The 13987-nt window shown below is 46.6% G+C and overlaps 1 protein-coding gene across 3 annotated transcripts; it reads right to left on the bottom strand.

Moving 5' to 3' along the window:
* Positions 1 to 395: 395 nt before the first annotated feature.
* Rbak (RB associated KRAB zinc finger) lies at positions 396 to 13953 on the bottom strand. 3 transcript variants are annotated; one of them, XM_087903313.1, is made up of 5 exons: positions 13739 to 13953; positions 12523 to 12581; positions 4503 to 4640; positions 4073 to 4168; positions 396 to 3184 (listed from the first exon to the last, which is right to left on the bottom strand). In XM_087903313.1, exons 1-5 carry the CDS (start codon positions 13927 to 13929, stop codon positions 1284 to 1286), a joined length of 2385 nt encoding a protein of 794 aa, XP_087759439.1. In that variant the 5' UTR covers positions 13930 to 13953; the 3' UTR covers positions 396 to 1283. The 3 variants fall into 3 exon arrangements, with proteins under 3 accessions (XP_087759439.1, XP_087759440.1, XP_087759442.1); XM_087903314.1 differs by having other exon boundaries at positions 4100 to 4168; XM_087903316.1 differs by having other exon boundaries at positions 4503 to 4629; positions 13739 to 13870.
* Positions 13954 to 13987: the final 34 nt, after the last annotated feature.

The following is a 13987-nucleotide window of genomic DNA, read 5'->3' as shown; positions in this document are numbered from 1 at the left end:
TTGCATATGTGGTGCTTTGAATAGGGACAGCCTCATAGGCTCATCTGAACCTGGTCATTGAAGAGTAGCATTAGGTGTGGCCTTGTCGGGATGAGTGTGGCCCTGCTGGAGGGAGCTGGTTACTGGGGGGTGGGCATGGGGTTTCAAATGCTCAAGCCAGGCCAGGTCTCTCTGTTCTGGCTGCCTGCAGAGGGATTAGAACTCACAGCTACTTCTTCAGCACCTTGTCTGCCTGTGTGCCACCGTGCTTCCCACCATGACAGTAATGGACTAAACCTCTGACCTGTAAGCAGCCCCAATTAAATGTTTTCCTTTATAAGTAAGAACTGCCATGGTCCTGGATTGGAAGGATGAAGAAGAGGTGGGGAGAGGGAATAGAAGAAGAGAAGGGAGGGTTGGGATGTAAAATAAATATTTAATTAATAAAAAATGAAAAGATTTGCTATGATCATGGTGTCTCTTCATAGCAATATAACACTAAGACAGCAAAGTTTATCAAAATAGTATTTTTAAAAAATTGCTCAATTCCAGTTGAAAAATTTTTTAACAAAACCACTCTACTGGTAAGCATTCATGAAAAAATTATGTACTTTCCTATTATAGAACAATCTCACCAATATATCCCATTGAAACACTTGCCATTCTAAAGCTCAATGTCATGTTTTCAAAATTATTCACAGCCATGGCTGCGAAAGATTGCATAGCACTTCTATTAATTTGCATTTCTAAAACATCAGAGATGACACATATTTAGTCAGCCTTATGATCAACTCCCAACTTTATAACTTCTTTTTATAAGTTTATTCAAAACAGATAACTTCTTGCATATTTTCTATAAACACCTGTCTTTACATCACAAATATGGCTTTTAATAAGTTTCTGAAGTGTGTTACATATTCACCTTATTGATGTTTCTTAGCAAGATTCCCTGATTTGTAAATACAATTTAAATCAAAAATAAATATTAAATACTTTGAAAGTTTCACACCTGTAAATATTATCTAGTGTCCATGAGTTATGTAGTCACGGTTTGTTTCTTGCTGAATTTCTACAGATTCTTTTCAGAAAATTCAGGTTAAGATGGATTTTGTTTTAGGACTTCTCACACAGAGCATGGATGCTCTACTCGTGAATCATCGGGGTGTAGCTCTGTGTAGAGCATCTACAGCATGCAAAAGGCCCTGTATTCAATCCCCAGCACCACAAATGCAAAAATTAGGGAGAAGATCCCTCTTAAACTTCCACTGTTCATTATAACCAAATGTTTGTCTTAAATTGAGATGTCAGAGATTTTCCACACTGAGTACACTTATATTCCCCCTTTTGTGAATTCTCTGATGGCTATTGAAAGCCGATCTGTGGTGGAATTTCTTCCCACACTCATTACATTCATAAGGCTTCTCTCCCGAATGAGTCCGGTAATGGACAGTGAGGTAGGACTTCTGCGAGAAGACCTTCCCACACTCGTTACACTCGTAGGGCTTCTCTCCGGAGTGGCTTCTGTAGTGCACGGTGAGGTTGGACATCCGAGAGAAGACCTTCCCGCACTTGCTGCACTCGTAGGGCTTCTCCCCCGAGTGGATGCGGTGATGGATGGTGAGGTACGACTTCTGCGAGAAGAACTTCCCGCACTCACAGCATTCATACGGCTTCTCGCCTGTGTGCACTCTCTGATGTCTAAAGAGGGATGAATTATGAGAGAAGGTCTTCCCACACTCCCCGCACGCGAAGGGCTTCTCTTCGGAGTGACCTCGGTAATGGACAGCGTAGCACGACGGATCAGAGAGCGACCGCCCACATACGTTACAGTCGTAAGTCTGCTCCGCTCCGGGAGCGGACTGGGGCCCACTGAAGGCGGAGCTCTCCCGGAAGGGCTTCCCACACTCACTGCATTCAGAGTGTTTCTGTCCTAAGTCATTCGTGCCACCAGGAAGACACTGCAGCTGGGAGAACTTCCCGCAACCACTACACTCAAGGACTCTCTCCTCCGTGTGCACCTTCCGATGCCGGATGAAAGCTGAGTTTAGATTGAAGGTCTTCCCGCACTCTGCACACTCGTACGGTTTCTCTTCTAAATGGCTCCTGTAGTGTATGGTGAGGTATGACACCCGGGAGAAGAACTTCCCACACTCGCTACACTGGTAGGGCTTCTCCCCCGTGTGTGTTCTCTGGTGTGTAATGAGAGTGGACTTTCGGTAGTAGGATTTCCCACACTCGTCACACTTATACAGCTTCTCTCCGGTGTGTGTTCTCTGATGGTCATTGAGGGCAGACTTTCGGGAGAAGGATTTCCCACACTCGCTGCACGGATAGGGCCTCTCCCCGGAATGGTTTCTCTGGTGTAGAGTGAGGTGCGTCTTTTGGCAGAAGGTTTTCCCACATTCACTGCATTCATAGGGCTTCTCTCCTGAGTGAGTTCTCAGATGCTGTGTGAGATGTAACTTCTGACAGAAGGTTTTCCCGCACTCAGTACACTTATAGGGTTTCTCCTCTAAGTGTGACCTCCGATGGACAGTGAGGGTCCCCTTCTGGCTGAAGGACTTGCCACACACATTACATGCATATGGTTTCTCTCCCGTGTGAGCTCTCTGATGTATGATGAATTTGGACTTTTTACAGAAGGCCTTCCCACACTGTGTACATTCAAAGGGCTTCATTTCCATTTGTGATCTCTGATATGCACTGAAATCTGACATCTGGATGAAGTCTGGTCCAGAATCACCATCCCATTCATAGGGTTTCTCCCCCACACATGCTCTCTCGTGAGCCATGAAAACAGTTTCGCTGTCTAAGGCTTCCATGCACTCATAATCAAAGGGCTTCTCCAAAACAGCGATTTTCTGCAGAATGCTTTCATCATGTTGAGCAGAAGTATCCCCATTTTGATTAAAGTCACCCGCTTTCTCTCTGCATGCTATCCCACAATCAATGCACTTGCTGGGCTTCTCCGGTGCGTACCTTCCATCACTACTAATGAGTGCTGACATGGGTTCCAAAGTCTGTCCACAAGACACACAGCGGGGAGCTCCTGGGCTTGAAGAAATGAGGTGCGGTTCTAGGTGATAAGTTTTATCAAACGCATCCCCCTTCTCCGCTCTTTGGCTGTCGAGATCCTCAGCTCGCCTCAAATGCTTCCCTTTGTTTTCTTGGATTTTCTCTACGGTGTCATCAACTTTACTGATTTCTAAAAAGGAATAAGATTGAACAAATGTTGTCAACATGAATATACAAGCTACAGAAGGAGTGGTACCTAAATGTCCTATTTGTGGGCAATCTATGAGAAAAATCATTATGAGTGTATAGGTCTCTGTTTTGATTTATAATATGTATATATATATTTGTGTATGTGTGTGGGGATAAGAAGTGGGAAGACAGTAAATTTATATTGAAAACAAGCACTTTACCTTACACAGCAACTTTGAAAGAAAAAAATGAAAATGACCTAAGAATGATGAGCAGAAAGCCCAGTTCCCTGAAAGAGTGAGAGACTTCGACAGGAGTGGGAGGACTCAGGGCAGAGGGAAGCAGGGAAAATAGTTACTGGGCATATATGAGAAAGAAATGTTCTAATGGCCTATGTTTGGGAGAAACAGATTCCCCCTTTATATCCAGCGGTGACACATCACCACACAAGAGGACTGCCACCCCAGACACTTCTGCGCTTACACTGCATTTACAATTCATCACCACACAGGAGGCTGGGCCTGAGACACCTCTGGAATCTTTGCTTTCGCTTTCGCTCGAGTTCTGAGACTAGACCTGAGCCACCATGCCTAGTGAAGTCTTCGCCTTTCTATCCAGCACATAAGTCAACACATTCTGAAGGTTCCATTTTCCTCCCATGTAAAGAGAGTTCCAAAACCAGGGCTTAAACAGTTTATGACACAAAGGAAATGTTCACTACGTCCAGCTTTTAATTTCCTTTCAAGTCATATTTTTTTCTTAACTCTGAATACAAATAAACCCCCATGGTTCTGGATTTCACCTGGCAGGAAGCACCAAGTTTCAAGAGCTCCCCCTACAGTATCAACTGAGAGACCACGTTGTAATAGTTCACCCTCCAGTCGCTCACCCACACGACTCTGCGCATGGTAGTCACCTTCCGCCGTCCACGGTTCTTCTCCCTGTTCCAACTTAACGATCACGTTTGGCTTGCTAACGTCATACCCTGTTAACAAGAAAAGGAGAAGGGTTGGGACTACCGGGCCGCAGAAATCACTCCGACACAGGAGGCTGCGCCACAAGTAACACCACACCCTTATACTTAGACATATATTTCTTACCATTTTCTGTGTAGGGATGCAGCTAAGAGGCAGAGCACTTGCTTAACATATAGGAGCTGGGTTCAATATCCAGAGCCACAAGGGGACAAAAAGTAGACTCTTTCAATGAAGCAGAAAAGACAGACCTCATGTCTACCCAGAAGGACAAGGAGCCCTTGTTCCTTTACATTGAAGACAAATCACTGAATTCGCCGCATCTAGAAAGGAACGGGAGCTCACCCACGGAGACGAGGTTGCTGTAGGTCTCCAGCATCACGTCCCTGTACGTCGTCTTCTCCTCAGAGCCCAGCCGCTGCCACTCCTCCTGGGTGAAGGCCACAGCCACATCCCTGAAGGACAGTGGGCCCTGCAATGGCACTGTGATCAGAATTAGGAGATATAGAAAAGGCCGGAGAGACCAAGCTTTCCTAACCAGCTGGTGCAGTGTGCCACCAACATTCCATCCTAACCAGCTGGTGCAGTGTGCCACCAACATTCCATCCTAACCAGCTGGTGCAGTGTGCCACCAACATTCCGTCTCTTAGCGCCACAGAGCCTGGAAGGGAAACAAACCATACTGCAAACACGTTGTCTTGGGAAACAAAACTCGAATGCAGCAATTAACTATCAACCTGACATACTCTAGAACCACCTGTCTGATTAGGCTGGCCCATGAGGGTATGTCTGTATTATGCTAGCTGCAGGAGGAAGACCTGTCCACGAGGGGTGGCCTCGTTCCTTGGGGCAGAGAGCCTGCATTATGTAAGAGTGGACAAGGCTAGCTGAGTGCTAGCGCAGGCATTAATTCCGTGCTCTGTGCTCCCGACTGTAGATGTATCAAGAGCAGTTGCTTAAAATTTCTGCTGCCTCGATTTCCCCAGGATTATGGACCATAACCTGGAATCCTGAGTCGAACAGGCCCTTCTCCCTCAGGTTGCCTCTCTCAGGGTAGTTTATTACAGCCGGTGAGATGAAGCTGAGCCACTATGACAGTTCAGTTCTCATTTGCAACTGGACTGTGTAAACTGGAGAGGCCAGAAAACGTAGGAAACAACTGGGTTAGTGGCGGCACACACTGGAGGCAGAGGCAGCCGATCTCTGTAAGCTGGAGGCCAGCCTGGTCTGCAAAGCGAGTTCCAGGACAGCCAGGGCTGTGCAATAAAACCCTGCCTCGAAAAATAAACAAACAGAAGCTTTCAGCATGTGCGTGGCAGCACACGTGTGTGTGTGGGAACTGTCAGGCTCCTCTCTCCTTGCACACATGTGCTCTGAATATGAGACTCCAGCTGTCAGGTTTGGTGGCGCAGACCTGCACTCACAGAGTCATCTTGCCAGCCCCGTGTTTCAGCTCTTTGACTTCTACATATTTTATCTGCATAGCCAACTGCATCGGCTACTCACACATTGGAGGTTATTTCAAGTTTCACTGCAAACACTTCTTTCTTGCAGTAATACACAACATTAATAATGATAAAAGAGAATCTTACTAGAGTGAGATACACAAGGGAAGGGCTAAGAGAAGGGACAGGCTGAGCAGCAGCAGCACAGAAGGGCTGGGCGTAAAGTAGGTGGAAGGACACCAAGAAGGCGCTTTCCTGGGACAGCTTTTGACAGGGAGGGCCGGTTTTAGATTAGGTATAAATCAACCAAACACGATTATCTTCCTGATTCAAAAACCAAAGTCCAGGGCTAGAGAGACGACTCAGTAGTTAAGAGCGCTTACTGCTCTTGCAGAGGACTGGAGTTCAGTTCCCAGCACCCACGCCTGACAGCTTACAGCTGCCTGCTAATACCAGTTCTAGAGAGTTGTCACCTTCTTCTGGCCTGTGAGCTCCTAGATGCACATGGCACACATAAACTCTCTCTCACACACATATTAACAAAGAACAATACATACGTATATATATCTTTAAAAGAAGCACAAAACACATTCCATTCTCTAAGAGCACGGGAATCTGGGTCCTAACCACAGGGATGTCTCCACGGTATCTTTCAGGTACAGAGAAGCGCTCTGGACAAGAGAAGACAGAGCCATGTGTCATGCATCTTTACGTAGGAGCCACTGGTCTGCACTCTCCAGCAGAGCCCTTGCAGAGTCCCAGCATGGGGACCGCGGAGGAGCTGGCTGCCTCAGAACTCCCTGGACAGCAGTGTGGAATGGCTGCAGGGACAGGGCTGCTGAATCTGATTGGAAGCTGGTGGCTTTGGCAACGCTGCCAGAGACAGCAGAGGACACAAGATTGCAGACCTCCATCATCATATAACCATGCATGCACTGTTCAAAGAGGAAATTTCTATGTGAGATAAATGATACTCTATCTGTATGGGATTATCAGGAATACAGATCCAATCCGAAACTGTACCAGACAAAACAGGGCATACACCCGACTCTATCCACAGTGGACAGGTGTTTAGTTTCCCTAAATGAAAACTTTCGGAAAATAGTCTTGGTGTGAATTAATTTGAGTAAATTCATCTCCTCTGTGAACTCACCACCACAACAAAATGGCTCAAGGCCCTTTCAGTTAGGTGTGATGGTTAACCTCAGGGATCACCCTGAGACCCCAATCACTGCAGAGACAGGCTCTGGTCATTCCCATGGGGATCATCTTGATTAGGTTAGCTGAGGCAGGAAGGCCTGCCCACCACGCATGGCTTCACTCCCTTGGCTTAGATCTTGCACTGTACAAATAGAAGAAAGTGAGTTGGGCACAAGCATTCATGGTTTCCTGCTTTCTGATGGTGGATGCACTGTGACCAGCTGCCTCATGCGCCTGCTGCTGACATCCTGCTGAATGGACTGTGACCGGAATTGTGAGCTATCTTAAACTGTTTCCATCAGAGCAATTTTTACAGATATCATTATTTCATACATATGACTGCTTCCCCTGTATGTATGTATGTATGTATGTATATATGAGATTGCCTGTAACTGGGGACACACATGGTGGTGAGCCACCATGGGGTGCTGGGATCAACCCTGGAACCGGAAGAGCAGCCAGAGTTAACTGCTGAGTCGTTTCTCGAGCCATGTCACAGCTGCAGGAAGGGTGACTAAGTCATTAGTGCCCTCTCTAATCTAGTCACTGCTAGACTCTGCAGCCATCGCCCCGTAAAGAGGTGAGCCAAGCAGGTGGCATGGGAGTCCATCTGCATTGGCTGTTAATAATTTCCCTTTCTGCCTGGTAGTGGTGGCGCCACCTTTAATCCCAGCACTCGCGAGGCAGAGGCAGGCGGATCCCTGTGAGTTCGAGGCCAGCCTGGTCTACAGAACTAGTTCCAGGAAAGTTGAGGCTACATAAAGAAACCCTATCTGGTAAAACCAAACCAAACCAAAGAACAACCATCTAAGGAAACTGTATAAACAAAAAGATGGGCATCAAGACGAACAACAACACTAACTAAATTCACACATGAAAGAGAACTTCATTTCTGTCACATGTATGGGTGTTTTTCTGGCATGTATGTCTGTACACCATACGCATGCCTGGTCTCCACAGAGGCCAGACTTTGAACCCAGGTCCTCTGCAAGAGCAGCTGGTGCTCTTAACCACTGGGCCTTCTCTCCAGCACAGAGAAATTAAATTTTATCTATTGATTTATAGTTAAAAAGCACTGTGTAGGGCATGTAAGCACACTTAAGCCATGGCACATGTGTAGGGCCAGTGCACAGCTTTGTGAAGTGTGTTCTTTTCCACCTTCACATGGGTTCTGAAGACACACTCACGTCCCCAGGCATTTGTGGCGAGCACTTTTATCTGCTGGGCCATCTTGCTGGCCCGTGACTCCTATTTTTGTTTTCTAATAAATTATGATATTGCTTCCATAAAATCAGAGTGTATTGCTAAGCAAGAGTTGAAATGATTTAAACTTGGGAGTCTAAATGGTTGACTTAGTTTCTAAAGCACGAGAGTGGTGCACTAGTGTGCCCAGCTAAGAAGAAAACCCTGCGCTGCCCCAATGCTTACTGTTACCTTCAGAGGGGTAATCGGGAACAGGAAAAGCTATTCCTCTTTGTGGATGATGTGACAATTCAGAGAACTGATAGTGAAACCACCCCTATGAAATAAATGTAAAGTAAAATGATATAAAATTAACACACATAGCCAGGAGTGGCATGCGCATCTGTAATCCCAGCACTTGGGAGATGGAGACAGGAGACTCTTAGTTCAAGGCAAGACTGGGCTACACAGTAAGATTCTATACCACAAAACAAGAAAAATAAGCTGGGCAAGATGACACACGCCTGTAATCCCCGATCCTAGGAAGCTGAGGCAGGAAATCGTGAGTTCAAGGGTCACCTGAGATGATTGGGCAGGCTTCTGTTTCAACAAGTGTGTATGCGTGTGTGTGCGTGTGTGTGTGCATGCGTGCATGCAGGCTTGTGTAGAGAGCTAGCCCAGTGGTAAGAGTACTTGTCTAGCCCAGTGTGGCCCTGGTTCAGCTCCAATACTAGTGGGAATTACCAGATTACAAATGTAGACTCCAGGGCTCAGATGTAAGTAGGTGGAGTGTGTGCTTAGCATAGCAGAGGCCCCAAGTTCAATACCCAGAACCAAAGATTTAAAGAGTTTGTTACTGGCTATGAATAAAGAGAAGTAAAATAGAAAACGTCTCGTTTGCATCTCTGCAGCTGTGACCAACCCTGAGCAAAAGCAACTTGAAGGTGAACGGGTTCATTTGGCTTCAGGGTTATAGACCATCATCAACCAAGAGCAACCAAGCAGCACCTCAGGGCAGGAATCTGAAGGTGGGAACTGATGCTGCTTACCGGCTTCAAAACTGAGCAAATGACAGTTATCTCTGAAAGTTTGCTGGCTTTGGTATTTCACTGTAGTGGTGCAAGGCTGTAAGAGCAGGAGCTAATTGAACAAAGATAAAGCCACCCCTAAGCCTTGGCCAGCACAGAATGAACACCCACTGAACCAGTGATCCAAATGGAAAAACAAGTGAAGCCAAATGGGAAAAATTAAAGGGATTTTCTTTGTAACCTTCTAAAAATGACTCAAAATGTAGACCTGAGGACTTCCGCTCTCAGCAGTGACAGGTGACTGGAGCAGGCTGTACCCTCCAATGCCCACAAACGTGCAGTGTTCTGCTGTGTCCCAGGATTGGGAGGAGGCGGTGGAAGCTGCACCTCTGTCTCTTTCTCTACAGTGATGTCAGGAACTGTACCACGCCAATGCCTAGGATTATTAAGTCTGTCTACAATTCTTGGATTGAGACTCTATGTTGTGGAATATTTAAGTGTGTGAAGGTATGTTACATTTGTTTATGTTGTGGAATATTTAAGTGTGTGAAGGCGTGTTACTTTTGTTCCTGCTGCATTTGTTTAATGATGTTAAGGATGTGATACATTTGTTTATGTTGCATTTGTTTAATTATGAAAAGATGTGTTGCTGTTTCGCCTTGCCTGCCTAAGGATCCTGATTGGTCTAATCAACAGCTGAACAGCCAACAGCTAGACAGAGGAGGGACAGCAAGACTGGCGGGCAGAGAGAATAAGCAGGAAGAGAAATCTAGGCCCGCGAAGAAGAGAGGAAGAGAGAATGAGGGAGACATGAGGGGCCGGTCAGGCAGCTGCCAGCCAGCAAACACAGAGCAGGAGGTACACAAAGAAAGGTAAAATGTCCTGAGGCAAAACGTAGATAGAGAGAAACAGATTCAAATAAGAGCTAGATAAGGCTGAGCATTCATAAAAGATATTAAGTCTCTGTGTCGTGATTTGGGAGCTGGCTGGTGGCTCAAAAGAAAAGACCTGATACAATTCTATGATGTATGAGTGTCTAGGATTCCGTGCATCAGAGTCTCTGTATAATACTACAGTTTTATATATGACTCTATAACTCTCTATGTAAGACTCTGATTCTATGTATGACTCTATAATTCTATGGGTAAGACTCTATGGATGAGACTCTCCCAGTTGGATCCCCTAAAAAAAGGCCACACAAAATCCTCAAGTGCTCGTACGTTCTCTAGATTCAGCATCACTTTGTCTCTGTGAAGTGATTTTATCACATCCGGTGCTGTAGAGTGCATACTGTCGATTATTGTAGCAGCCATCTTGCTCTCTGAGTAATGCTGGCAGGGTAGGCTAGTGAGAGGCTCAGTGGGTAAAAGCACTCGCCACACAGCCTGATGACCTGGGGTCCATCCCTAGAATCCACGTGAAGGGAGAGAACTGACTTCCACACTATGGAAGTGCTACACATTGCCCCACCACATATATGTAGGCACATACAAAACATTTAAAAAGTTGTTTTTTAAAAAAGGAATTGGTACCTTAGAGCAAAAGGAACACAAGACTTCTTTGTATCATTCTTTTGTTTCTTTGCGACTTTTCTTTTTTTAAAAAAAATATTTATTATGTATATGGCGTTCTGCATGCATGGATGTCTGCAGGCCAGAAGAGGGCGCCAGATCTCTTATAGATGGTTGTGAGCCACCATGACATTGAACTCGGGACCTCTGGGAGAGCCGCCAGCCATCTGCCTGAGCCACTAAGCCGTCTCTCTAGCCCCTCTTTGCAACTTTTCTATGAATCTGAAATTACTTCAAAATAAAATGTTGAATAAAAAAGCAAATGCTATCAAATATTTAAGAAGTATTTCTCAAGAACTCAGAAAATACCTTAAAGGGATTATCTGGTCTCCAAACTCAAGATCTGACTATCAAGGTTGCTCACAATTAACGTGCTGAGATACTTGAAACATTTCAAAACACGAAGCACGCTGCTCAGACGCTCACCCGGTAGATCTAATCTGTCTTCCTACAGGAGCTATGCAGCCAAAGTGGCGAGTTCACGTTCACAACAGTATTCAGAAGAGGAAATGGCCCATGGAGTGAGCTAACCACTCAGCCTTCCCTAAGACCTTCGCAGACTGTGACGACAGCCGTCACCGCACAACTGCTAATCTCACAACAGTAGAGACAGGAACATCACAGAGGTTTCTAGAAGGAAACACACAAATGCCTGGTACAACAGTTTTGATGTCAGTGCTGTCAACGTGATAGCATCTAGAGTCACCTGGGAGATGGGCCTATGGGGACTGTCTTGATTACACAGTGGCGCTGGAAGACCCTACTGCTGCGGATGTCACCGTGCCCGGCTGGGATGCTGGCCTGCCGACACAAAGGGAGGTGTGCAGCAGCGTGCTGTCCCTTTTCCTTCCTGACTTCAGACAAGACATTACTATCAGCCCCTCCCCGCCAGATGGACTGTATTCTAGAACTGTGAACCCAAATAAAACCTTTCTCCCTTAAGTGGCTTTTGTCAGGGTAATTTTCAACATGCAGATAGAAAGGTAATGGACAAGGTGGTGCACTCCTGTGATCCCAGCACTTAGATGTGGAGGCAGGAGGGTCAGGAGTTCACCAGGATCAAGATCATTCTCAGGCTACAGTAGCACTCGGGAGGCCAGCCTGAGCTACATGACGCCAGCCTGAGCTACATGACGCCAGCCTGAGCTACGTGAGGCCCTGGCTCAAAACAACAACAACAAAAATGAACAGACACACTCTGATTAATCTTTCTGAGCAAAGAACCAATCTCATACAGCAAGCAAAAAATTTTTCAACTACTTTAAAGGTAAAGACAATGGCAACAAATCCCAAACTGTGAAACACCAAATAAACCAACCCGTTTCTGGGGGGAGGAGGCAGAAAAAAACAAAACAAAACAACAAACCAAACCCTAAAACCATAAGAGGCATTTTAAAAGAAACATTATTAAAAAGTTTCCTCAAACCACTACAACATATAGTGTAGGGATTTTACTCCTGGATGGAGGAAAGATGGAAATAGACCACACTGGCCTGTCACATATGGTCCCTGGAAAAATGTCATGTATCAAGTTCATGGGCAGCGGGGCCTCTGCTGACACAGGACTCCCACTCGAAGGTTGCTATTATGAATGTCATTAATGATCACACCAACCTGAATAAAGAAAATTTCCCAAGTCCTAGGAAATCTTTACCACCCATAAGCAACCAAAAGTGGCGTCTCCCAACAGTACTTGCAGGCAGGTGATGGAAAGGACACGATCCTTCTTCCTCTCACATTGTCAAGTAACTCCATTGGCCTACAATTATCACATTGCCAACACAACAGGCCAAGGCAATCCTGCCGCTCAGCCTATATTTTATATCATAATCGCCTTTATAGTCTTCCATCACCACACCATTTTAAAGAACAGTCCTTTGTCAGTCTCCCAAAATACATTACAAAGGAGAAAAGGCTATTTACAAACGGAAAAGCTCACCTTGGACCGGCTCATTTTCTGGGGCTCTCGGGAAAGCGCAGACACTGCTGATGGCAGACCTAGGGGAGAAAAAGGAAATAGAATGTTAACTGGTCTACACAGGGACACATCTCTTGCCTGGGGACCGCCAAATAATGTCACGGTCTACAAACACTCTGAAGAGGTGACATGGGTGACAGGAGGAACCAGTCACTCCAGCAGGTAGCAGCTGGATGGGCTACACTTTCTTTCTTCAAGGCAGGGCTTCTCTGTGTAGCCCTGGCTGTCCTGGAACTCAATCTGTAGACCAGGGTGGCCTCGAACTCAGAGACCTGCTTGCCTCTGCCTCCCAAGTCCTGGAATTAAAGGTTTGCGCCATCACCACCTAGCTGGGCTACACAATGAACTCAACACTGCTTCTTTTTTCAGACCCTGGGCATTAGATGTAAAGGTGCAAAAAGGTTATTTTTCAATTTTCCTGTTTTCTATTTCTATTTCCTGTTCAAATTGGTGAAAATATGTCACGTGAATGAAAAATTTTGAGCTCTGTACACTTGGAATTAATGTTCCATGAGGTGACATACATGTACTCCCAGTTCTCTGGAGGCTGAGACAGGAGGATCACCGAGTGCCAGAACAACCTGGGTAACACAGGGAGATCACGGTTCAAAAACAAAAACGTAGGGAAAAGTGGTCCAGATGGGCAGACGTCGTATAAACAGTAATAAAGCGTGGTTTCTTTTCAAACTACTCAACTAAACTTGGCAACTGCTGCCCATTTTCAAAAGGAATACGAGAGAAACTGGAAAATAATGGCACGCTTATCCACAAACCCCTGTACGACCTTGGTTAAGTCGCACACCATCGCACTGATTCCTCCATGAGCAGAGGCAAAAGCAGACTTCCTGCACTAGATCGTTATGATGCTACAAGGGAAGACAAAGTGCTACAAACGTAGGAACCAGCAGACGGAGCACTGGTGCTGATGGACGCTGAGTGACACCGTGGGAATCTGGAACCGCTGACCCTTCCAGTGCCTGCACACCTCGTCCTCAAACCGTCCATGCACCCCAAAGCCGTGCAGCTGCTCCGCTGTCAGCCCGACCATTGCGTCCCTCCCGGGCTCCGCACAGGACAGCGGGGAGCCTAGGCTGACGCACATCGGTAGGACCTCGGCGAGCGACCGGCCAGGCCCAGCCTCCCTCCGGCGGCTCCGATCTGCGCCCACGGGCCTCACCGAGCAGACGGTCCCGCCGCCCCTGTCCTCCCAGTCCTTGGCCTCCGCACTGTGCTGCAGACCGGAAAGCTCCGGCTTCGGCCCTCACAGGATCTGCGACTCCAACTCGGAGAAAGCAAAAGCTGCAGGAGGGAAGGGAGCTTAAACCCAGAACCTGCAGGAAATCTGGGCGGCGCGGAGGCCGTGCGCATGCACGAGCACGCGCAGAGGATGAGACGCGCGCGTGGGCAGCATCTTACCGGAAGCCCG

This window comes from Myodes glareolus, chromosome 2 (genome assembly GCF_982192425.1).
Source record: "Myodes glareolus chromosome 2, mMyoGla1.1, whole genome shotgun sequence".
Lineage (NCBI taxonomy): Eukaryota > Metazoa > Chordata > Mammalia > Rodentia > Cricetidae > Myodes > Myodes glareolus.
Note: the sequence above shows the minus strand (reverse complement) of the source record. Positions and strands in the feature narration are given on the sequence as shown.